Genomic DNA, 25,729 nt, shown 5'->3' with positions numbered 1-25,729 from the left:
TAGTTTTCTTGGGCCAGTGCTGACGTTGGCTGGAGAGAAATCCTGGCCAGGCACAGCCTCACCCCACAAAGAGGGGTCGCCTTCCACCAACATTGGAAATTTATCTCCAGCACTTTCTGCCTCTGCTTCTGGGGTTCCTCTTCATACAGTGCCCAGTCCCCTTGCACAGCACCTGGTAGCTATGAGAAGCCTCACCAGTCTAAGGAGCTGAACTCTGGACACCTCTCTCTCCCCTTAAGGTTGGAAAAGAATCAATTAACAGGTCATCATCCTCTGGTGCCTGTATCCCACTCCCCAGGCTGTTGGCAGTGAATGCTTTAACCACGTTTTCACTGCTCCCTTTCTCTGAGCCTGGGGCTCCATGGCAGCTTCAGGACCCAGGGAGGGCTGGCCTAGGGTTCTGCACGTTCCACCTCTAGTTAGACCATTTAAGATTTTAAAAGCTTTTAAACCATTTAAAAGTCATTCCATAAAAAGGGAGGAGAGAAAGGAGTAGAAAAGTCATTGAAAGAAATGATGGTTGAAAACTTCCCGAATCTGATTTAAAACATTAATCAACACATTCAAGTAGCTCAACAGACCCAAAGCAGCATAAAGATGAAGAGATTCACAAATAGACACATCACAGTAAAACTGCTGAAAGTGAAAGAGAAAAATCTTGAAAGCAGTGAGAGAAAAATGGCATGACATTTACAGCTGATTTCTAATAATAATAACAGACTCCTCATCAGAAACAATGGAGGCCAGCGAGCAGGGGATAACATATTCAAAGTGCTCAAATTAAAAAATATCTGTCGGCCAAGAATTTTATACCCAACAAAGCGATCCTTAAACTAATGAAAGTGAGATAAAGACATTTCCAGATAATTCCCCATTGCTAGCACACCAATCTTTCAAGAAATACTAAAGGAAGTTCTTCAGGCTGAAAACAAGTGACCCCCAAAGACTAATGAAAATACACAGGAAGAAGCAAGAAGCACTGAGAAGGTGATTAGATTATGTAATTGTAAAAGACAGTACAAGTGTGTACTTCTTTTCTTCTCTTAGCTAATTCAAAATATTTGTCCTATAACATACAGAAATATAGTACCTTTTCCAATAATAGCACAAAGAAGGTGGGTGGGAGAAAATGTGTCTTGAGCTAAGGAAATGACACCAAGTGGTAATTTGAATTCACAGGAATAAATGATGAGAATTCAACATGTGAAATAAGAAGGCTAGCATGAAAAAAGCAATAGGTATATAATTGGACTCATTTCTTCTTTCAGCTTCTCTAAAACACATAAAGTTAAATAAAGTAATAACTCTATCAAACATCGCTGAATTTGTAATAGACATAGATGTAATATGTATAACAAGAATGCCCCAAGAACAAGGAACAAAGAATAGAACCATAAGGGGGTAACATTTCTATTTTGGAGTTAAGTAATATTTCTCACTGGAGTTAAGTTAATATAAATCTGAAGCATATTTTGATGAGTTAAGGGGTATACAACCTGGAGCAACCACTAAGGAAATAACTAAAAAATGGTGAAAAAATACTTAAAGAAATTAGAATGTTACATTAGAAAATTATCACTTAATGTAAAAGGAAGCAGTGAAGGAAGAACAAAGGAACAAAAAGGACATGAGCAACTTCAAAAACAAAGTGAAATGGCAGATCTAAATCCAACTATATCAATAATAGCATATATAAAAAGTGCATTAAAATAGCATTATCAATAATGCAAATGGATTAAGCAACCCAAATAAAAAGCAAGGACTGTCAGGTGGAATAAAAAGTAAACCAAGATCTAACCTTATGCTGTCTACAGGAGACACACTCTGGATCCAAAGATATGAACTGATTGAAACTGAAAGGATGGGAAAAGATATATCAGGTAAACAACAACCATAAGAAGGCAGGCTACACTAATATCAGGCTAAGTGAAAGAAAGTGAAATCGCTCAGTCATGTCCGAATCTTTGCGACCCCATGGACTGTAGTCTACCAGGCTTCTCTGTCCATGGGATCTCCAGGCAGGAGTACTGGGGTGGGTTGCCATTTCCTTCTCCAGGGGATGTTCCTGACCCAGGGATCAAACCCGGGTCTCCTGCACTACAGGCAGACGCTCTACCCTCTGAGCCAGCAGGGAAGCCCTAATATCAGGCTAAATGGACTTTAAAACAAAAAATACTGCTAGATAAAGAGGGACATTTTCTAATGACAAAAGGATTACTCCATCAGGAAAATACAGCAATTATAAACAAGCATGTGTGTGTACTGAGTTGCTTCATTTGTGTCTGACTCTTTGCAACCCTATGGCCTGTAGCCCATCAGGCTCCTCTGTCCATCGGATTCTTAAAGGAAGAATACCGGAGTGGGTTGCCATGCCCTCCTCCAGGGGATCTTTCTGACCCAGGGATCAAACCCACGTCTCTTGTGCCTCCTGGATTGCCAGGCAGATTCTTTACCACCAGCACCACATGGAAAGCCCATCAGAAACACAGATGTACCTAATGGCAGAGCATCAAAATACATGCATCAAAAAGCAACAGAACTGAAGAAAAATTGTCAGTTCAACAATAATCGAGATTTCAATACCCCTATTTACAATAATTTACAATATAACTAGGTTGAATGTCGACACGGAGTCAGAAGACACAAACAACACTATAACCCTACTAGACAATAGGTATTTGCAGAATACTCCACCCAGCTGTATACTTCTCAGGCGCACATGAGCGAGTCTCCAGGACAGACCAAATTTTAGGCTATGAAACAAACCACAATAAATTTAACAGCACTGAAATAATATAAAGTATGTTTTCCAACCACAATTGGATAAAATTAGAAATCATTAAAAAAGGATACTTGAGAAACTCACAAATAACATGGATATTAAATAACATACTCCTAAATGACTGGTGGGTCCAAGAAGAAATCACAAAGGAAATGAGAAAATATCCTGTGATAAACGAAAATACAACATACCGAAACTAATGGGATGCAGCTCAGAGGAAAATTTCTAGCTAAAAACACCTCCATTTAATTTTAAAAAAAATGTACAATCAGTATTCTAACCTTCACCCTCAAGAAACGAGACAAAGAGCAACTAAACATAAAGCAAGCTGAAGAAGGGAAATAATAAAGATTAGCGTGAAGAACTGAAAGCAGGACTCAAAGATATTTGTGCATTCATGTTCAAAGCAGCATCATTCCCAACAGCCAAAAGGCAGAAACAATCCGGTTGTCCACTGATGAATACATGAACAAATAAAATGTGGTGGACACACGGACACACACACACACACACTGGAATATTATTTAGCCTTTAAAAGGGAAGGACGTTTTTAATAAAAATATATCACCAGGCAAAAATAAAAAGGAAGGAACTTTTGACACATGCTATACTATGACTGAACCTCGAGGACATTCTACTAAGTGAAATAAGCCAATCACAAAAGGATAAATACTGTATGATTCCATTGATATGTGGTACTTAGCGTAGTGAAATTCTTAGAGACAGAAAGTATAACAATAGTTTCCAGGGGGTGGGTCAGGGGAGGGGAGAGAATTATTGCTTAATGGGTACAGAGTTTCAGTTATGCAAGATAAAAAGAGTTCTGGGGATGGTTGATGGGGATGTTGCACAATAATGTGAACGTACTTAATGCCACTGAACTGTGTACACTGAAAAATGGGTAAAATAGTCCATTATATGTTATATGTATTTTTCCACAATTTTTTAAAATATTAGCATAGAAAGTAATGAAATAAGAGTAAGTAATGAGAGAGGAAAAAAATAGAAGTCAACCAAACCAAAAGTTGGTTCTTTGAAAAGCTCAACAACGTTAACAAACCTTCAGCTAGAATGACCCAGAAAAACAGAGAGAAGACTCAAATTATAAAAATCAGACATGGTAGAGGGGGACATTATAAAATAAAATAAAAAGGATTATAAGAGAATATTATGAACAAACTTCATGCCAAGAAATTAGATAACTTAGATGACATGGAAAAATTCTAGAAATACAGAAACTACAGAAATTGATTCAAGAAGAAATGGAAAAGCTGAATAGACCAATAACAAATAAAGAGATCCAACTGGTAATTTAAAGGAATCTACCCACAAAAGAAGACCCACACTTGGATAGCTTCACAGGTGAATTCCACCAACCATTTAAAGAAGAATTAATATCAATTCCCCACAGACTCTTCCAGAAAGTAAAAGCGGATGGAACCCTTCCCAAATCATGGAACTAATAAACGCTATTACATGCATGAACCTTGAAAACAATATGCTAAGTAAAATAATCCAGTGACAAAAGGCCACATATTATATGAATCTATTTATATGAAATGTCCAGAATAGGGAAATCTACAGACATAGAAGGTAGATTAGTGATTATTAGGAGATGGGGGACCAGAGGGTGATAGCTAAAGAGTATGAGGTATCTTCTTAAGGTGACAAGAAAAGTTCTTTAATTGACTGTGGTGGTGATGGCTGCACGGCTCTGTAAATATACTAAAAATCATCGACTTGTCTATTATAAACAGTTGAATTATATCTCATTAAAGCTGTTCCTCAAAATAAGCATTCCACTTTTCAATATTAAAAATGTTGAGCTCTTACATAATAGTTCATTTGAAACAAGGGTTTCCACCTGTTCCTTCATTCAGGAAGACATACTGAACACCTGTTGCACTGTGTGGTACCTGGGCAGGCAGAGGGGTACAGAGATGAATTTAGTCCAGCACCTGGGGCTTGTGGTCAGCAGAGAAGTGGGGAGCATCCAACCCTATTCCAGCCTGCTAAAATCCTTAGCCAGTCATGAACACTCCACATTGTGACATAAGGGAGACAAAAATAATGCTGGCCAACAGTTACTGAGCACTTACTGGGTGCCAGGCACCATGCTAAGCACTTTTCAAGCATTACTTCATTGAGTCCCCACAGCAATCCACGATGTGAGTGTCGACAGCCTTGTTTTACAAATGGTGACACTTGTGAAGAGTAAAGGGAGGTCCTCCAGCCTGCAGGCATCCTAGACAGAATCAGGTTTGAGATGGGGCTAGAAAAGGACCTCTAGGGAGAACATGAGGCTCCACAGGCTAAGGCTTCTCAGCTTGGAGCAGCACGAATGCTCAAGGGAGCAGAGAGCACCGAGGTCCCAAGAGCAGGGTTCAGCCCTCTCTGCAGCCATCCTCTCCTGAGACTCTGCTTCTTCAGCTGTAAAACGGAGCTGTTATTCCTACTTCGGCCACAGAGTTGAAAGCCCTGCACAAGATTAGTGAACACACTGTGTAACTATAGCACCATGCTAGGAAGCAAGAGGTACTGAGGAGAGGCACCCTCTATCCTGCACGTTGGCAAGACTCTGGCCCCATCTGGGAAAGAGCAGCAAGTGCACAAAACTCACACACACCTCTTCACTGTCCCTCTGCCTTGGATTCATCATCCGTTGCCTTTGGATACTGGTCACCCCTTACTTATCAACCTGCCAACCCCACTCAAGCCCCTCTCCTGGAAGCTTTCCTGGACTGCCCACCCAGCAGACACTCTCAGGGGGCTCTGAGAAGTTGCGCTCATGCACCCGTAACAGGAGGTTATTAAAAGTACTCAGCACACTGGGCAGATGTGAGTGTTAAAGGAAATGCTTGGAGAGCACTTAACACAGTGTCCATCTCTTCCTTAAACAGGGTGGAGTCCTGCTCCACCCTGGAGGCAGGGTGACTGAGAGCTGACAGGCTCTGTGTGTGGGGTGGTATGGGGGGCTCAGTCAGGGAAGGCATGGGGGGCTGCTCACTGGGTGGGCCCAGGCACGTCCTTTAGCACCAACCAGATCCTCAGCCACCTGGTGGCCTCTTGTCTCATCCCTAGAACCCTGGGGGCTAGGGGCCTGACCCTCTGCCAGGGTGCCCTCATGCCAAGGGTCCCTTGCTCACTGCACACATCTGCCCAGGGGGTGCGGATCTGGAGGGCAGCCAGCAGTGGGTCCAGGGTGGGTGGGCCTCTCTTGGCCAGGGGCGGGGGGAGGCTGAGATCACCGGCTGAATCACCAGGGATCATAGTTCTGGGCTGGGTTTGAGGTTCTGCATTTCTAACAAGCTCTGGGGTGACACTGATATGGAGATGGCTGGCTGTACTTGAAGGAGCAGGGACCTAAAGCGTGGCATGGCCATTCCTGAGAAGAGTGGTGATTGGCATCTCGGCACCCTCACCGGTCTTGGAGGGACCCAGCCCTGCCTGGCCACACCCTCAGCTGCCAACATCTGGAGGGCAAGATTACACGGATTTTCTGAGTTTCCAGGATTCCATTTCCATTACACGTATAAAATAAAAGTAGTACCATGCTATAAAAACAGTGGAAAGTATGAAAAAATAATAGGAAAAAAAATCGCTGATAATCTCATACTATATGTAACACAACTGTTAACCTCTCTCTCCAGGATTCCAAAACCACATCTGTCAGAGTCAGGGGTCATCCGGTGAGTGGGGTCTGCCCCCAGAGCCCCACCTTGTTGCAGCGAAACACTAAGGGAGAGATGGGGGCTGTTCCTCACCCCCTTCCCACCCCAAGGGAGCAATGCCCAGCCCCCCATGCCTGAGACTTTCGTGTGTGCGTGCTCAGTTGCATCCGACTCTTTCCGACCCCACGGACTGTAGCCCGTGGGATTTTGTCCATCTGTCCCATGGGATTCTCTGTCCATGGGATTTTCCCGGCAAGAATACTGGAGTGGGTTGCCATTTCCTCCTCCAGAGGATCTTCCTGACCCAGGGATCGAACCGGGGTCTCCTGTGTCTCCTGCACTGCAGACAGATTCTTTACCACTGAGCCACCGGGGAAGCCCCTGCCTGAGGCCTTCACCCAGACCTATCCTGGGGGCACCCCTCCCCCTCACAGGCTGCAGGCTGCAGAGCAGGCAGAGGTGGGGTCTGGGAGAGGGGGCGCACATCTGGGTTCCTGGCCTGGAGCCCACATTCCTTCCTTCCCTGTGAGTGGGAGGTGATGGGCTCTCAGGAGAACCGTGAGGAAGCCGCTGGCCCCTCCTGCCCGATGGTAACAGGACCCACCTTGGCAGGAAGACTGGGGTGGGGTGAGGGGAGACTCGAAGGCTCAGAATCTCACTCTGGGGGGCCCCTCCCAGACTGCTGACTGGCCAGTGCAGGCCCAACCTGGGGCTCTGTCCCATTCACACCAGCTAGCCCGCCTCAGGAAAACCAGAGGGGACAGAGAGGTGGCGGCCAGCGGCCACGGGGCGAGGCGCTGCAGGAAGGGCCCCGGCGAGCTGCTGCGCCTCCTCCGCGCACGGAGGCTGGTCCGCAGGCCCGCCCGGCCGCGAGCCGCCGCCGGGGCCGGGCTGCCTTACCTGGGGGCAGTCCTTGATGTAGTGTCCTTTGTTGAAGCACAGGTGGCACAGGTAGTTGGGTGGGGGCCGCTTGCTGGGCTTGCGGGTCTCGGAGGCGAGGGTCAGGTCGGAGAAATGCTCGGTGAGGGAGCTGAGGCCGTCGGCGATGTTGTTGAGGGAGCCGTAGGGCGAGGCACTCTTGTACACACTGCTGCTCAGCGCCTGAGGGGGACAGAGGCTGTGAGGCCTGGAGGCCGGCCACCGGTGCAGCCATGCTTCCACAGGCTCCTACACACACACAAATTCATACCGATTCTTTGTTTTTTGTCTTCCCTGATCTTTTCCTTTTTCTTTCTAACTTATTTTTTATTTAAAGATAATTGCTTTACAGAATTTTCTTGCTTTCTGTCAAACCTCAACACGAATCAGCCATAGGTATACATATATCCCCTCCCTTCTGAACCCCCTCCTCCCATCTCCCTCCCTATCCCACCCCTCCAGGTTGATACAGAGCCCGTTTGAGTTTCCTGAGCCATACAGCAAATTCCCGTTGGCTATCTATTTTACATATGGTAATGTAAGTTTCCCTGTTACTCTTTCCATACATCTCACCCTCTCCTCCCCTCTCCCCTGTCCATAAGTCTATTCCTTAAGTCTGTTTCTCCATTGCTGCCCTGCAAATAAATTCTTCAGGACCATTTTTCTAGATTCCGTATATATGCGTTAGAATATGATATTTATTTTTCTCTTTCTGACTTACTTCACCCTGTATAATAGGTTCTAAGTTCATCCACCTCATTAGAACTGACTCAAATGTGTTCCTTTTTATGGCTGATAATATTCCATTGTGTATAGGTACACAACTTTTTATCCATTCATCTGTCGATGGGCATCTAGGTTGCTTCCATGGTCTAGCTATTGCAAATAGTGTTGCAGTGAACAATGGGATACGTGTGTCTTTTTCAATTTCCGTTTCCTCAGGGTATATATATGCCTAGGAGTGGGATCGCTGGGTCATATGGTGGTTTCATTCCTAGTTTCATACCGACTCTCTAGTCACCTGTGGGCTCTGGCTTCCTGGAGCCCATGTTCAAATCCCAACTCGAGTTGTGCATCCATGGACAAGCCAGTGAACCACTCAGGACCCCAGTGACCCCATCCAGTAAAAAGGATTAATGACAGCTACCTCCAGGGGTTTCTAGGAGGCTAACATAGCCCTTTATTTCCTGCCTGGCACTGGAGAAGTACTCAGTACATGATGATGGTGACAGTGGTGATCATTAGTTCTTTACACGCTGCCAGGAGGTAAGACAAGCAGCAGAAAGCCACCTGCTAGAGCCGCAACTCTGCTGTGTGCCGGTGGGGTGACCAGCTCGCAGCCTCATTTCCACTGTACAGAAGAGGACACTGAAGTTCGGCACTTTGCCTGGCCTCCTGCAGGCTGATGCCTGTGCACAGTGGGTCCGGGGAGCCCTCAGCCCAGCCTGGACCAGCTCTCTGGAAGCCCGGGGAGGAAACGGCCCACCTCTCTCACCTCTCCCACCTCCAGTTGACAGGAACCAGATGTCTTGCCTGGCTTCAAAGCAGACGCGGCCCAGGCCCCCTCCTGGTGTATACAGCCTCTATTTATAGGAGTCACGGGCTCTGGGCAGCCAGGCACACTGGAATTCAGCAAAGGTGGGGCCTGCAATGAGGCTGGCCATGAGACCCTTCTCCTGGGGCCAGGCCAAGGCTAGAAAGAGGTAGCTTCCCAGGGGCTGATGACAAACCTGGGCACGGGGCTCAGGTTATTAGGCTCCAGTTCTTGGGCATACCACTTCTTTTTCTGTGTCCCCTCAGTGTAGGAAGGGAGGGTAGTAAGCTGAGAGCTGGTCCCAGGGAATCAAGACACCCCTCCTCCAACCAGGGCAGAGCCCACAGCTCACACAAGTATGCCTCTGGAGGTCCGGCACTCCTCCCTGGAGGACACAGCCCTCACTCTTCTTGGCTCCCTGGACATCCTGCTCTGTGACTCTGGCCCAGCCCTTTCCCTCTCTGGGCCTCTTTTCTCTCTCATGTAGGCTTGGACCAAAGCCTGGGATCTGGAAGGAAAGACAGAGACACGACAATCAGGGCAGCTCAGGCCCAGCACACAGTCAGTCCTCAGGGACTGTGCATTGAGGCTTAAAGGCTCCTGATGACATCTCGAGCTTCCCTGGTGGCTCAGCTGGTAAAGAATCCACCTGCCATGCGGGAGACCTGGGTTCGATCCCAGGATTGGGTAGATCCCCTGGAGAAAGGAAAGGCTACCCACTCCAGTATTCTGGCCTGGAGAATTCCATGGACTACATAATTCACGGGGTCACAAATCTCTGCTCTACCACTGCACAGGGCCACTGTGGAAGATCCCGCACAAACCTGCATCCAGTCTGAGGGCAACTTTCCAGCTCCCAGGTGGCCTCAGATGGTCCATCCTGAAAGGCAGAGGGTCCCCCATCCTTGGGGGAGCAGTATGCAAGCCAAGGCAGGAAAACCTTAAGGGATGTGGGGAGAGTCCCAACGGAAGTGGGATTAGATGATGTTAGTAACACGAACTGAGCACTTTAGTGTCCCTGGCACTGGAAGCTTTACGTGTGTTAAGATAACTAATGCTCACCACAGCTCTATGAGTCACTGTCCCCATTTTACAGATTAGATCAGTGTGTCCAAACTTGTATTGAATGACCCAGGAAACTTTTAACCAATACAGTTTTTCTGGGTCCCACTTGATACCTATCAAAGCAGCCACCAGGGACTGAGGGCCCAGAATCTGCTTTGCTTCACTGTGGTAGAAAATACGTTACGTAAAAACCTATCTTTTTAACAATGTTTAAGCGTGCAGCTCAATGGCACTGAGCACATTCACGTTATTTATAGTGCAAACATCAGCACCATCCATCTCCAGGAATCTTTCATCATTCCAAACTGAAACTCTGTCCCCATTAAACACTAACTCGCCACACCCCCTTCACCCCTAAGCCCAAGTCAGCATTTTCAATCTCCCTTGGAAGGTACAACCTTCCTAGCCCTCCCTGGCCTTGGGAGCACCTGGACTTTCCAACCATCAAGGTTTCTCCTTAGCTTGTCTCTAGGCCTCTCCCCATCCAAACTGGTCTAGGGGAGGGCAGTGTCACCCCAGCCTCCCAGAGAAAAGTTCATCCAAACAAGAAACTTGAAGTTCCAAATGGTGTGACTCATTCTCATGACTGGGAAATGCAATTTCACAAATAACAACCCTCTTATTTTTTTTTCTTTCTTTCCTTTTTTCTTTTTTTTTTTTCTTCTTTTTTTTTTTCTGGATAAGATTTAAGCAAGTCCACAGGAATCAGGGCTGTTTTGGCAGCAAATTGTCAAGAGGAAGGGGAAGTTTGGTGGGTGCCAGAAACTGCACTAATTATACCCTGAAAAACCTCTCCCCCATCTTGTGGCCACGCACCCCTGCCCCTGGGCAGCCCCGTGGGTATCCCTGGGCAGGCAGGGGCCTCCCAGCAGGCTGTCCTCCCCCTGGCAGCTTGACACCCCTCCCACCGCCTCAGGAAGGTCATAGCTTTGTTCCTCAGGAGGGTCACACAGGCAGCTGTGGGTCAGAGGAGCGGGGCCAGGGCTCCCCTCCCTGCCGCCTCTCCCCATCCAGTGTACACTGGCCTGGCCCTCACAGCTGCTCCAACTGCCTTCCCCAGCCCCAGTTCAAGATGACACCAGGAAAAGACGAAAGGAAGGAGCAGTCAGCCGACCCAAACTCACTCTGAAGTTACGATAGAGAAAGTGAGGCCAGGGGCACAGGCCAGGGCATGTAGCCAGGCCTAAGGGCCAGGAGTTCTGCTGGCCGGCTGGCTGGATGAGCGGGTGGGGCGGCAAGCTGTTTCCTCTCTGAAGCCCTGAGGAGCTCGGCCCATGGAGGTAAAAGGCGAGCCGGTCTCAGCCGTTTCCACGGCCTGTGGGGACTGACCGGAGCAGAGGCCAGGACATACAGAACTCCCTCCCCTCTGCCCATGGAGCCTGGCCCCAAGCTTTTGGATTCCCCACGTGTAACAGGGAGCAGGGAAGGAGGGCAAACTTTATGATCTCTGCAGGCCTGCTTTTTTAAGGTCCAGACACTCAGGTACTGAAAGATGCCCCCAGAGCATGGTACACAAGAGGGCCCTTCATTCACAAGGGTACCACCTCTCCCAAGCCTTGCCGCTCGTGCCTGGAGGGCAAGGCTGGGCAGGGCTTCCTTTCATCAGTCAGCCCCTAATTCTACAACAGCGAGGCTACTCCCCTTGGCGTCTTACTGGCCACTGCTTTTCTCCCTCCAGGCCTGCACTTGCTGTCCACCCCTGGGAAGCCCACCCTGGAGCCAAACCCTCCAGGATCTGGTTTTTGACCTGGTTCTGACTCCAGTGATACGGCCATGAAGCCACCCCTTTTTCTTGCTCAGGCCTGGGCTCCAAGGGAAGGTGTGAAAAGCATAGGTTCAGGTGCTCCTGAGGTCCCTCTGGCTACAGAGGCCCCAGCCCCCTCCAGAGGTTTTCCAGACCTCGTGGCCATAGCCCTGTGCTGCAGGCTGGGGTGGGGACTCCCCTGCCCTGGCCTGAAGGAGCTCTGAAGTCTGTCTCTCATCTCTTTATACAGAGATACCTCTTCGTCTCTCCACAGGGCTGAACGTCCCCGAAGGCAAAGATTCTAACATCCTCCACTGCCCCAGAGACCAGACTCCAGTGCTCTTCAAGCCCATGATAGTCCTGCGTGTAGACAGTCACAGGCAAGAAGGGGGCTCCACTGGACAGATGGGGGATGCCCTAATGCCTTGAAGGATTTAGCTCAGGGTCTCTGAGTTCCCATGGACTAACTCGGAGGGTGCTCTCACCCCAGAGTCTGCTGCGTTGGCTGGGGGGGCGGTGAGGAAAGCCCCCCAGAGTATGGCTCTGGGTCATCTAGGCCCAAATGCACAGCCTTGGGGAGGAGACCACCTCCTTCCTCCCCGGGTCAGTGACCCCAGCAGCGAGCAGGAAGCGTGGGATCCTTATGCCACATGCAGGGAACAAAGCAGCAGGTTCCTGTTCACGGCTGGAACTTCTCCAAGGTTCTGGCTCGACTGTTGGGGAAAGTTAGATGGGAAGAACTAGAGTTTAGTCCGAGCCTACTTGTGTCACATACTCGACTGGATCCTTTCCCTTTCTTGAGACTCATATCTGCCAAGGACACTGTTCAGATGGTCCTTGTTGGGCCGGTTTTATAGAACTGGAAACTGAGGCTCAGAAAGGCTGAGTAACTTGCCCAAAGAAACACAACCAGCACGTGTCTGAGAGGAGATTCACAGGCCGATCTGCTGGCCTGTTACATTTCAGCTCCCGAATGGCCTCCGAGGCTTGTCTTTCCCTACAGGAAGGGGAGCCACCTGGCAAGGACCATCTTCCTTGCCACAGAGGCCCTGTGACTCCACACTGCCAAGCCCCTCAGGCCTGATAAGACAGGGTACCACCTTCTCTGGGTTGTGTGAGGGGCTCAGGCCCCGGGGTTTGTGGTTCTGCTGAGGGTACACAAGGAGAGATTTCCAAGGCCAAGTCAACCTGACCAACTGCGCTTCCTTTTGGCCACCATCCCCGGGACAGAAAGAGGGAACAGTGCGAGAGGCAGGAAGGAGTCGAGGCAGGTGGGCAGGAGCTTCTGAGGGCAGCCAAGAATAAGAGATGGGTGCAAGAAGAGAAGAGGGAACAGTTGGCAGAGGTGGGCGCAGCACCAGGGGTAAGGTCTGTGCAGAGCAAATGCGGAGTCTGCTGCCCCCGGGGCCTGAGAAGGCCTGAGAGGAGGAATCCTCTGGTCCTAGTTCCCTGCTCTGTGGGGGTTCTTCCATTCTTCCATCAGCTGAACAACCCCTTCCTTATCCACCAAAGCCATCCGTGTCCACACTGCTATACACACACACAGACATGCACGCCCACACTCCTCTCTTTGGAACAAGAAACCATTCATCTCACAAATGACTCCACCCCTTCTCCAAGGAGATCTGCACTTCTTCACCCCTAGGCTCTATCTGGGGCTCCAGCCCCTGGGGTCAGACACATACACATGCTCACAAACACACATACAGTCTATACAAAAAGCAGGGATGGATGTGGGCTGGGCTCAGGGATAGGAGACAGCCATGGCCAAGGATGGAGCGGGCCAATGGGAAAGTGAAGTCAGACCAAGGGTTTCCCCAGCTGCGGTTAGACCCCAGTTCTGCTCCTGTTTCCAAGGTCTGAAGATGACCTGTGGGCCAAGAATGCAGCAGTGTTGACCACGGCAGACGCAGCAACCCCCCCCTCAGGACCCCTAAGGGCACTGTTGCCTCCGGGAAGTCCATTCACCGAGGGTGTGCAAAACACAGCCTCCGGACACACCCAGAACGTGATGGGAGATTCAGATTTCAATAAGCAGGCTGTGTTCTTCTTGGTAAGGGGAGTTGGGAAAGAGAAATGGGAAAAGAAAGGACCAAGGGATGGAGGAGCACAGTGGCAGCAAGATGGAGTGGAACAGACCCAGGGGAGGCTCCCCCTCCCCAGTTAGTCTCTCCTGCTCCCCTGCAGGTCACCACTCACCTGGCAGGGGTTCACATTTCATAGCCTGCTGCCCAGCTCCCCAGCTCGAGCATAGGCACTGGGGAGTGGGCTGCCTCTTGCTTCTAGACCAAATGCATTGAATGAAAGCAGAAAGCATGGATCTGAGAATCCGAGGACTAGACGGTCCCTAATAGTTAGACAGTCTGGGGCACCACCAAGGCTTGCAGCCTCTACAGCAAGGGGCCTGGATTCGAGGTCCACTGTCCACATGACCCCCCGAAACCATGTGCAAATGCAAATTCTGTGAGTGCGTGGACAAGCGTGCTGTGTGCATTGCACCGAGGAGAGTAACTTGAGCTGCTTTCAGATTCTCAAAGAGGCCCACAGCCAAAGAAGGCCAAGAACCCTTCCCACACCTAAACTTCTGCTGGGACACCTCTACGCATAGGGTTTCATGACTCCCACATCAGCTCTTTAAAAATTTATCAAGCAATTCATAAACACTTCTTCTGTGAGATAAAACAAAAGGCTAAGAGGCTGAGGAAAGTGTTCCCTAGTCACAAGTCTGGGGAAGGAAGAGGAGGAGAGAGTCCAAGTCGTCCATCCACCCATCCACCTAGCGAATGTCAACTGAGCACCTAGTCTGTCCCAGACACTGACCAAGCATGGGATGCTGGGATTACCAAGTGACAGGATGACAGGATTCCTGTTCTCAGAGTGCTGACACATATGGTAATATTTCACAGCAATACCGACTGTTCAGACACGCTTTACCGGAAGCATGTACCATTTCTCTGTCACGGGGCATGGGAGGAGGGAGGTGTGTTTCCCATGGCAGCCAGGTAAAGCCTTCAGAGAAGAGACATCCACTGGGGCCATAAAGAAGTAAGTTGGAATCTATCAGTTATACAAGGACAGTCCGCAGCATTAGAAGCAGTGGAAACAACAGCAAGTGCAAAAGCTTAGAGTGAAAGCTTGGTGCTTAGTGTTTTCAGAAACCTCAGGTGAATCTATATGGCCAGAGGAGGGCAGAATAAAGATTATACATCCCAGCCACCACCACCCACACACATACACACAAGGGACCAAGCGCCCTGAGACACACCCTGGAGCCCTGATCCTCGACTGATTCCCTGACTTTATCTTCCTCCTCTTGAAGAGCCTTAGTGTCCCCACGTTGCACCCAGTAGGTGCTATGAGACAGGAGTGCTAGGAAGTCCTCGGTGTCCATCTCCTCTGCCTCCCCCAAGCCAGGCCACCCTTGGACTCATGCCTCACAGAGTCCCAGGCTGCAGCAAGGTCATGACAGAAAGCCCAGGACCCATAAGCAATGCCTGCCACTGCTCAGAAGGTTTGGGGTCGGGGACAAATCAAGCGAGGCGCTGAAGCCTGACAGAGCACCCTGGTTAATGCGTGCCCCATACTGGCACCCAGGGCACGATCCAGGTGAGTGCCACCCGCACCAGCAGGGCCAGCCAATGGGACAGCTGTAGTCGGGATGGAGGAGATGTCTAGGTCGAGCTCTGCCACTGACTTGCTGAGTTACTAGCCAGGCCTCTATTTTTCTCTTCTGGGGCCATGAAGAAAAGATGCCTAGAAGAAAGCACCACCACCCAAAGGGACGCTTCTCCGCAGGGTCTTTCTGTTGGTGCTGACAGTGCCTGACTTTCTGTCACTGCTAATTCCCTATTACTAACGCTGCCTGCTTTCCTCCCTTCCACCTGACTCAGAAGGTCCATGAGGTGTGGTCTCCCTCCGAGTCTAGGCCCGCCCCATCAACTGAATTTGACGGAGGGAGGGTCAGGCCACCTCGGCCAACAGGCCCTCGAACAACGGTCTCCCTTGCCTGAGTCAGAGCTCAGCTTTCCAGGGCTGGCCAGAGGGAGCCGGGCATCTTCCCAAGTTCCCAGCTGGGCTGGAACGGCTGTTCCTCCCAGGTCCTGGGGCTGCCCCCCACCACTTCACACAGACCACAAAGGCTGCTGGGAACAAACCTCAGCTCCTGAAGCCCATTCAACCCCAGTGAGGCAAACTCCCACCTTCAGCAGACAGGTGGCTTTGTTCTACCCATCCATGCTAGTCAGGCAGCCCCTCGGCTCAGCAGCACCAATGGAGAGCAAAAGTGATATATCCAAACCTTCAGAAGACTGCCAATCCCTAGGACCTTTTAAATCAGGACACTGCGGTTACCCCTTCAAGGGGCTCTAACAGCCTCGTGTGTGGGGGAGCCTCAAGCCCTATCTGGTAAGCCTCATGAGACCCTTACTGCTGTTCTCAAATCTCCAATGAGTCCAGAGAAGCAAAGAGGAGGGTGACCTTGGTGCTATGGAGATAGCACTAGGACCCAGGAGGGCATCTGGGTTAACAGCTGCAGGAAGAGCCTCCTACGGGTTGAAAATATATCCAACAAGGAAGAGGTCTGCTTTCATGGAGCATGCCCTGAACTTGAGGTATTCAGAAGAATGTTGGGTTGAAGAAAGGTTAGCAGGTTCTGTCCTGCAGAACTTCTCAGAGCCTTTACTGTGTTAGTGGGCAATGTGTGTCTCCAAGGGAAGGATACTAGGCTGTGTTCCCAAAGTGTATTTGACTCCAAAGTCCTTCCCCCCAACCTCCACAAAGCATCAGTTGACAGCAGAGCCACACCTTCAAGCCACATCTGGCCCTGGAGGAAGAGGAAAAGAAAACAGCTGCCTTAAACAGCTGACCTGGAATGGGACAGCTCCGTCTCCCTAAGGGGGTGCAGGAGCTACCCAGGAGCGGCTCTTGGCATCACTCAGAGGTGCTTAAGCACTAATGCTCAACATAAGGGTAACTCTACTTTTCTGGAGGTGGAGTCCCACAGCCTCCACACTGCTGTGAATTTAAATTCCCAAACAAAACCTAGTGCTACGAAGATAGCACTAGCAAGATAGCAGGGAAGACCCTCACCCTCATGCCACCAACCCCAACTGCCTCTAAGACCTGCCTTCCTCGGGTACCGGAGAAAGAGAGGAAGGGCATAGCCAAGGGCCTCACAAATTTCCCTCCAAAGACATACATTAATAGTTGTTGCCACAGATCAAGGGTTGAAACAGGGGCTCGTTCACAGGGTCTAGTTTCTATGCCCAGAGGCCTTTTTAAAAGCTGCACCAAGTACCCGTGTGTGCTTTGGCTTGGCAGGCTTACCACACACTAAGAAGCCGAGAAAACCCCCACAAGAGACCAGTCACCCCCTGGTGCCAGTTTCTGCACTTGCCCATGAACTCCACCATCTCCCTCTCTGCTCGCAGGACCAGTGTTCCACTCAGAACCCTTGGCTTATCTTCAGCTTCCAGAGCGGAGGTTCTAGGGGCACAATGGGCTTCTGTGCCCCCATGTCCTCAGCCCCCACCCCCGCCCAAACCCCAGCTGCATTCATGGTGTTCTGCTATTGTGGTGGGAGCAGCCTGGGGGTGGTGCAGGAGGGGGTGGGCTCCTGGCACGGGGACCGGCGCAGACAGGCCGTGGTCAGTGGTCAGCATGCAAGTCACATCCGCAGGCGCTGCCACCGGGCCTGCCAGGCTCTGCATGGAATGGCGACGCTCCTGGCGCCCTGGGGCCCTTCGCAGAGTCCCTGCAGGCCCACACACAACTTGCTTCCTGCCAGACAAGCCCCTCAGTGGCATTCAGGTAGGGGGTATTTTTTCTTGCCTTCTCAACCAGTTGCTATTTTGGAGCCATATTAGGTCACCAGCTAAGCCCTGGATGCAGGAAAGGCCTGTCCCTAGAAGCACAGCTGGGGCTTCAAGAGGGTTTAGGAGGCAAAACTGGTAGGGGGGAGGTGGTGAGAGCGGGTGAGTCTGAAGCCAAGAGACTCTTCCGGAAGTCAGCAGGCACAGCCTTCCAGCCCCTGCATGGAAGCCACTGGCCCATGAGCATAGGAAAAGCCCCTCCTTACTCTCCCAACTCAGCCTGTCTGTAGGCGCATTCTCTCCTGCACAGCTCTCAAATCCCACACACATCACCCTGGAGGACAGCAGAGACTACAAGTTACAGATAGGTAAACTGAGGCCCAGATAGAGATGAGGGTTCTTCCAAAGTCAGATCATGAGAGAGTTTTTTCTACCATTGCTCTAGATAACTTTTACCAGCTCCTTCTACACTGGCCCTAGCAAAGGAATGTGCCCCTTCAGTGGGGACACCAAGGTAAGCAGCTAGCAGAGGCTGCTTAGGGACCCCCACTTGATCTGTGAACCATGGTCTCCCTTCTGTCTTTGGGCTCCTACAGGATCCCCATGAAATCACCCACCATTCACACAATATCACCTTATCTGTCTTCTAATCTGGGGCCCCCATGGGACTCTGGTGGAATCCCCAGGGGGCCACAGGGAGCTCAGAAATGTTTGGTAAGAGAGCAAACTGACAAGACCCAGGCACTGTCCTCCAAAGCCCCTGGTCACAGAAGCCAGTTCCCCGAAGAGAAGGCAAAGTCCCTTGTAAGAAAGAAAGATTTCCAGCCAAGAACAATTCCTCAGGTGGAGAGAGTGCTTTACAGTTTACAAAGAGTTCTGGAATACAAATGCTGTTGCCTGGCACCAAAGGGTGCTTTCTAGATTCATCTCCCCCAGCTATGCCTGACAGTCCAATACAGGTCAACCATCCCTTCTTTCTGCTCGCCTGCCGTTGGCCCATCTCTAGGCCTCAGGCCAGCAATTCACATGGCCACGTCTTCCCTAGTCAATAATGGCAGAGGCAAACACATTATGGGGTCACAAAGGGTGACCCTCTGTCTTTCCCACCTCATCACCAGCACACTGGTGTATACACAGGTCTTCTCCCGCAAACTGGTAAGGGACTCTGACTCTCCTGAAGCTAACCGGTGTGCCCCGGTCTAGAAGGCAAGTGCCCCTCCCGTGGGTCCTCTTCCCAGGCCCCTCCCTCTGCACTTTTGCAGAGAGAGCTGCCAGAAGCAGAGCGAGGGAAGGCCACAGAGGGTGTCTGCGGTTCTCACATGAGGCCGGAGTAAGTGGGAGTGGGGCCCAGGAGGAATCCAGCTGAAGGGAGAGAGGATGGTATCCAGGAAGGCTCTGAAGAGCTCTCCAAGGGGCTGGGAGGTCCTGGCAATCTGGGTATTTATCTAGCTGGGGAAAGATGCAATCTGGGTATTTATCTAGCTGCCCGTCTGACTTTGTAACTGAATCCATCCAACAGGCAGACTTTGCAACGGCAGCCGGCCCAGGTTTCTGGAGAAGGCACTGGGCAGCTGGAACCTCTCCCCCTATCGAGCCCCCTCCCAGGAGCTCAAGAGATTTCCCTTTCATTTCCTTCCAGGCTAGAAGGGCGGGGGACAGCACAGTCTGTGGGGTCAAGCCCTCAAAAACCACTTCCTATGTGGCTGGGGGAGGGCGAGCGGCTGAAGAGTGTATCTGGGGGTCCCCGCGTGAGAACAGCAGAAAAATTCTGCGGGTGAGTCACTGCTCTCCAGAGTGCCCTTCAGGTCGGGAACCACCGAAGTCGGAGGAGAAAAGATTTCAGGGCCCTCCGGAGGAACTCGGAGCAAATCCACACTCTCCGTCCCAGCGAGCGGTGGCCAAGAGGGGGATGGGGTTGGGCGTGGGAAGGACACTTGGAAGGGGCTCCCCGCACAAGCCGCGCCCCGGCTGTCTGGAGACAATCCGGAACCCACCCACCCGGTCGGGCTCCCCAGCCCCCTTGGAGCACGGCGCCCCAGGCTGGGAGAGAGGGAAGGAGGGCTCCACCCGCCCCAGAGCTACTCCGGGCCGGGCTCAGCGGGGAGGTGACGCGCTCCCGGCGCCCCGGGGACTTCGGGAGGCGAGTTTGGCAGAGCTGAGCGAAGTCAAGCCAAGCAGGGCCGGGCAATACGGAGCCGGGCCGGGGCCAAGCCAGGAAGACCTGGGCAGATAGGAAAAGGCCCTGCGCGGTCGCCGGAGGGCGGGGGCGCGCGGGGGCACCCACCTCTCCGCGCTGCAGCTGGAAGAAGCTGTTGAGATAGCTGGAGTGCAGGGGCGAGCCCAGCTGCTCTGGGCGGCCCTTGCCGAAGGCCAGCTCTGGGGGCGCGGCGCCGGCGGGCGGCTCTGGCCGGAAGGCATCGAAGGCGCTCGCCTGGTGCGTGTCCTGCAGCGACAGGTAGACCCAGTTGAGCAGCTGGGTCGGCTGGTACACCGAGGCGGCGCTCGTGTCGATGGCCGACAGCAGGCTCATTTTGCGGCGGCGGTGCCGGCTCCCCGCCCCCCACCCCGGCCGCCCGCCCGCTCGCGCCCCCCCCTCCAGCGGAGGGGCGGGCACCGGGGAGCCTGCGCCCACTGCCGCCGCTTGAGCCCGGACGGCGATCGCCTGCACCCCGCGCTCAGCCCGCAGCCGCCGCCGCCGCCTCCCCCCAACTGCAGCAGCAACGCGCGCGGGCGGAGGAAGGAGGCAGCGAAAGTTGGGCAGGAAACTTTTGGGCCCGCCCCCTCCGAGCCGCCCGCCCCGCCCCGCCCCGCGATCCGCTATCTGCCTCTGTGCTGACCCCTTCAGCGGCCGCTCCTGGGGTGGGGTTCTATGAGGCCCCGCCCCTTGTGGCACCATCCTCGCCTTCCATTGGCTGTATCATTGAATATAGAGTAGCGGGGGCGGGGTGAGAGGGGGAAAGAGAGCTCATCTACATAGGTAGCACGGGGAGGGGCCGCCCATGGGCGGCCCCTTGCAGTCCCCGCCCTCTGTGCGCGGCCAGCCCAGCTCCCCAGCTCCGCAGGAGCTCTCTGCTCCCCGGGCCTGATCTGTCCAGGCTCTCTCTGCTTTCGGCTCACTGCTGTCTTTCTTTCCAACTTCTTTACAATGATTTCATTTTCACTTGTTTTTTCCCCCTATTTTCTTCGCTTCCACATACTCTTCTTTCTCTCAGACTAACATCTCCTGTGTCCATCGTCTGTCTGTCGTCTTTCTCGGCGGATCTGTTTCAGTCTCTCGTCTTTTCTACTTTCGTCTAGTCTGATGTGTCTCTGCCTCTCCCCTTACCCTCTCAGACCCAGACACACGCGCGCGCGCGCACAGACACACACATACTCACACACACATCTCCCTCCCTCCTCTCGCTATCACCAAAGGACCCTCCCCCTCCCACTTAATTCCTTCCATCTGCAGAATCGTTTTTCGGGTCTGCTTAGCCAAGGGGGGCCTGGGTTCCTGCCCCAGGAAGGACTCCCCGCCCTCTTCCCTCGCCTTCCTCCCCCCACCCTCTCTCTTCTCCTATTTCTGCTCTGTGACCGCCTCACTTCTTGCACTTTTCCTCCGCCCGAACCCCCGGTCCCAGCCCACCCCAATGCCTCTGTCGGTCGCCAGGACTCTAGATGAGTTTGGGGAACTGAGGAAGACGTCTGTCACTCTGCTCCCCAGGGCAGGCCACCTAGTTCAAGTATGCCACGGGGTGGCGGCCGGGGGCGGGGGGTGGGCTCCACAACCATCCCTCGCCTCGCCCCGCCCGACACACTCCGAAGCCCCGAGGCCTTCACCCTCTCAGATTTAGGTAATCGGGCGCCTGCGCTGCGCCAGCGCCAGGAACCTAGCGACAAGGCGCCTAGAGGGGGACGCAAGTCACCACTCCAACCTCCAATGGTTCTGGAGCCATTCAGCCTGGCGTTCAAGTGTCAGCTTGGCCACCTTCCAGATGAGTGGCCTTGGCGTTGCGCCTAACCTCTGCTGATGAACCTTTCTCTTCTGTAAGATGGGGAGGGTCACTGTCCTACCTCTAGGGATATTTACGAACTTACCAGTTTGAGCTTGAAAATCAGAAGATATTCCATGAAGGTCAGCTCTCTGCTATCCCCTCCAAGAGGTTTTCTCCCACCACCTGCATAGGCACACATCTGTGGATGCTTGGAAGTGAGAGGACTTCAGTGGTGATCAAATGCCACTCTTTCCAACCATGTCACCAACCAAGAACCCCTTGGATTTTTTTTTTTTTGTCTCATTTGATTATGTTTTCAAAGATTTTGTCTATCAAACAGTTTGGGATTATTAATACAAATGATAGCACAGATACCAATCTTAATATTTTTCATCATCAGAGACACATATATATAGTACCCTTTATATTTTAAACCTATTCCTTGAAAGAGAAAGTACACATTTGTTGGGAATAAATGTTATAACCACTTACTTTTGGAAACATTTGGGGTCATCTCTGGAACTGTGGTGTTGGAGAAGACTCTTGAGAGTCCCTGGGACTGCAAGGAGATCCAACCAGTCCATTCTGAAGGAGATCAGCCCTGGGATTTCTTTGGAAGCAATGATGCTAAAGCTGAAACTCCAGTGCTTTGGCCACCTCATGTGAAGAGTTGACTCATTGGAAAAGACTCTGATACTGGGAGGGATTGGGGACAGGAGGAGAAGGGGACGACAGAGGATGAGATGGCTGGATGGCATCACTGACTCAATGGACGTGAGTCTGAGTGAACTCTAGGAGTTGGTGATGGACAGGGAGGCCTGGCGTGCTGCGATTCATGGGGTCGCAAAGAGTCGGACACGACTGAGTGAACTGAACTGAACTGAACTGGAATTCTGATACTATCTTTAAGGTTCCAAGGGGAGGGGCTGGATAGGATTTGGAACCACCGATCTAAACTCTCCCTAAGTTTTACAGAGAAAATGCTAGTCAGAGAGGAGACATCTTCCAATTGTACATCTTCCAGTTCCAAAAGCAGGCAGTTGGGGAGCCTAAAGGAGACTCCAGGGTTCCCAGCACTAGCCCAGAAATCTGTCTCCACCCACCACTCTTCTTCTGGGCAAGGATAGTCCTGTTATCTTGAAGTGCATATTTTTTCCCTAGTGTGGGTTGCAAATTCAAATTGCCTTAGAGACCAGGCAAGTACCAGGCAATAAACAGGTAATGATGGGGCATGTGGAGAACCAAAGTGCTAGCCACACAAAACCCTACTGCTGTGGTTCTCAGCCTCAGAGAGACTTTGAGTCTCAGGCACCTGGTCTGGGATCCCCTGTCCCTGAGAATGATGTGATGCTGCAAGGGTACTGGTCCTACCTGGTGGCCACACTGAGCGCCTCTGCCCTCTTCACCACCACCCCCACTCCATAGTTCCTACCCAGGGCCTGTACATAGATAGGAGATGATCCAAAAATGTTTGCTAGGTCAATGGTTGGATGGAGGGATTATGGGAGCCAGATTATGCTCCCCTTTGAAGCCTGAATGGCTTCTTTGCTTTGTACTTTTCTCCCTCCCCTTGCCCACAACACACCTGCTCAACACGTGGGCTCTGTACCCAGTCAGTGATCAATAAATCTGAGCAACCGACAGGCAGTTTGCCTGGATAGCAGCTGACTGGACCCCTCATATCCCCGAGACAACCCTTCCCGTGGGATGGAGAGTGATGGGTAAGAGTGACAAGATAGGTATCAAAGGCCTGGGTCCCAGGATAAGAAGACTGGTCCAAGCCCAAACTCAGTCCCCACCCCCCATCATGTACACATTAAGAAGCCTTGCATTCAAAATGTCAGAGGGGACTTCCCTGGTGGTGCAGTGGATAAGAATCTGCCTGCCAGTGCAGGGGACATGGGTTCAACCCCTGGTCTGGGAAGATCCTACATGCTGAGGAGCAACTAAGCCCATGAGCCGCGACTACTGAAGTCCACGCACCTCGAGAGTGAGACGCCTGAGCACCACAGAGAAGAATAGCCCTGCTTGCAGTGACTAGAGAAAGCCCGCGCAAAGCAGCAAAGACCCAGTACAGCCAAAACTAAAATAAATAACTTAAAAAAAAAAAGTCAGAGGTCCTATCTCAAGCCTTCAGTTTACAGAGAAGGAAGCACCCTGACCCAGAGAAGGAAAGGGACTGGCCCAGGGTCACCCAGGAAGCCTGAGGGCTAAGCCACCTGCTCCTAGTCCAGTCCACATCTAACTCTCTCTTCCTTGGCCCTGGTCCAGCAGTCTCCTGCATGCCCACTCTAGCCCCTGCACTGTCCTCAGGACCACAGGGCACTCTCAGATGAGGGTTGGATCCATGTCCCATTCCCTCTCTGGCGACTCCATCCACCCTGTGGTCTCCAGGATGAGACAACAGAGAGAAGACAGGATTTGGAGGAAAGAAACCTGGCTGAGTGGCTTTGGACAAGTCTCTGTCCACTCTGTAAACCTCAATTTTCTCAGTGCTTGGCAGGGTCAAATGAAGAGGCAAACAGGAAGGTGCTTTGCTAGCTGGAAATAAGCAATCATGTGGGAAGGAAGTGTGGTATTAATAATTTCAATAAGAGTGATATTCAACTTTCCTGGCATGGTGTTTGGAGGAGGAGGACCCATGTAGGGAAGTGTCTGCCCCTAAAGTTGCCCAGGCAACAGATCTGGTAGTCCTTGGTGGCATTTCAAACCAAGAGCTTTGGGCTCTGAGCAGGAGAAACTTTGGACAGAAGAGCAAGCAAGGATCTGGGGCGGGTGTCTTGGGCAGGGGAAGGGGAAGAGGGACAGGAATCAGCCTTTAATTTGGGCTTGAAAGGCTGGCAGAGATGAGCAGAGGAAGAAGAAGGGACTTCACAGTCCTGTGCAAATTGATGCTGCTTATGTCAGTAGAAAACATCTCATGGTGATTTGTAATGAAAGAAACCCCTAACCCTCTTGAACCCACCTGTACTCCATGTGTCAGGAATTAAACAGCTGACACACACTGGGAAGGCTGACGTTTGCCTTTCCTCTGGGCCGGAGCTGTGCACTGGGCTCCTTTGGGCTGTGTGTTGACACAGAAGGTGTCAGTTTACAGCAGTGATAGCAAAATGGCAAATACTCTCCCTGCACACTCCACTGCCCCATCCCCCACTGAGGGCAGAAGTCACTGAGCGCAGCACTCCTTCCCAGACAGGGCTCCAGGCTCCATCTCCACACAGCACTCTGGATTTGCTGCCAAGAGTGGAGCTGGTCCACAAGATGAAAACTATTTGCCATCCCTGAAACAAATCCACAATCCCAAAGAACCCTCTGACATATATGGGGACTTTGTGCAGAATTAGAAAGAGGCTGCCCTCAATCCCAGTGGGCTCCAATCTTGTATACAAATCACTTTTTGTACAGACACACAAAAGGTAATCCTTCTTCCCATGGATGCAGCTCCCTTGTTGCCAGGGCCCAAGACTTGGTAAATGCCAGCTAGAGTTTGGTGCCCACCAATCCCAGATATGGTTGTGCAGTTTCTCTGATGAGAAAACCAGAGGGGCAGCCTCATCACTCCAGGCCTCGCTTACAAACTCTTGTCCAGGAGGGAATCATACAAAGTGGGCAGAGCCGTGAACCTTAAACTCAGCTGGCCATTGCACGCAGGTTCGGAACTGTGCAATAGTGCCAGGGCCTTTGGAATCTACCCCGTTCCTCACTGTGTGACAGTGGAAAGCTGAATATCCTCTCTTCGTGTGTAAAATCTTTCCGCTTCTTGAATTCCAAGACACAGGAAGGACTTGGACACTGATGGCGCTGGCCCTTGGAAGGCCCTCAGTGCTTGCCCAGTTTCAAGGCTAGATTCTGTGAAGTGGATGTGAGGGGCACCAGCTTGGATATCTCGGAGGGTTCTCAGCCCAGCCCTCTGGACATGACCTAGGGCAAGATGACAAAAGCCCCTTCACCTCTGATCCCAGAAGTCACAGGGACAGCCCTAGCAGACCCCGTGCTCCCTGAGGAATGGCCTTCAGAAAAATGGTGGGGCGGAGATGGGGCGTTCCACACAGGGACTGTGGCAGCAGCGACTTTCCTCCCCTCCTTCTAATTTCCCATCCACTTTTCTTAAGCAAAACAAAGCAGCCATATAAATTTTACCAATAGTCTCAACCACCTCAACCCCATGGAGAGACCCCAGACCTTCAGGGTTGGAAAGAAGATGCTCGGTCGCTGTGAACCAGTGATGGAA

At 51.5% G+C, this 25,729-nt stretch overlaps 1 protein-coding gene across 4 annotated transcripts in view; it reads right to left on the bottom strand.

Annotated features, from left to right (window-relative positions):
* Window positions 1–20,209, bottom strand: part of ZCCHC24 (zinc finger CCHC-type containing 24) — a 72,665-nt gene extending 52,456 nt beyond the window's left edge. For 3 of the 4 annotated variants that reach the window (XM_040242612.1, XM_040242611.1, XM_040242610.1), the window contains exons 1-2: window positions 19,809–20,209; window positions 7,354–7,554 (exon numbers count right to left, since the gene is read on the bottom strand). In XM_040242612.1, coding sequence (XP_040098546.1) covers window positions 7,354–7,554; window positions 19,809–20,054 — 447 coding nt within the window. In that variant the 5' untranslated portion in view covers window positions 20,055–20,209. The remainder of the gene's footprint in view (window positions 1–7,353; window positions 7,555–19,808) is intronic. The other variant, XM_040242609.1, reaches the window with a different exon arrangement.
* Window positions 20,210–25,729: the final 5,520 nt, after the last annotated feature.

This window comes from Oryx dammah, unplaced genomic scaffold, assembly GCF_014754425.2.
Source record: "Oryx dammah isolate SB20612 unplaced genomic scaffold, SCBI_Odam_1.1 HiC_scaffold_6, whole genome shotgun sequence".
Lineage (NCBI taxonomy): Eukaryota > Metazoa > Chordata > Mammalia > Artiodactyla > Bovidae > Oryx > Oryx dammah.
The sequence above is the reverse complement of the archived record's forward strand: the minus strand, read 5'-3'. Positions and strand labels throughout refer to the sequence as shown.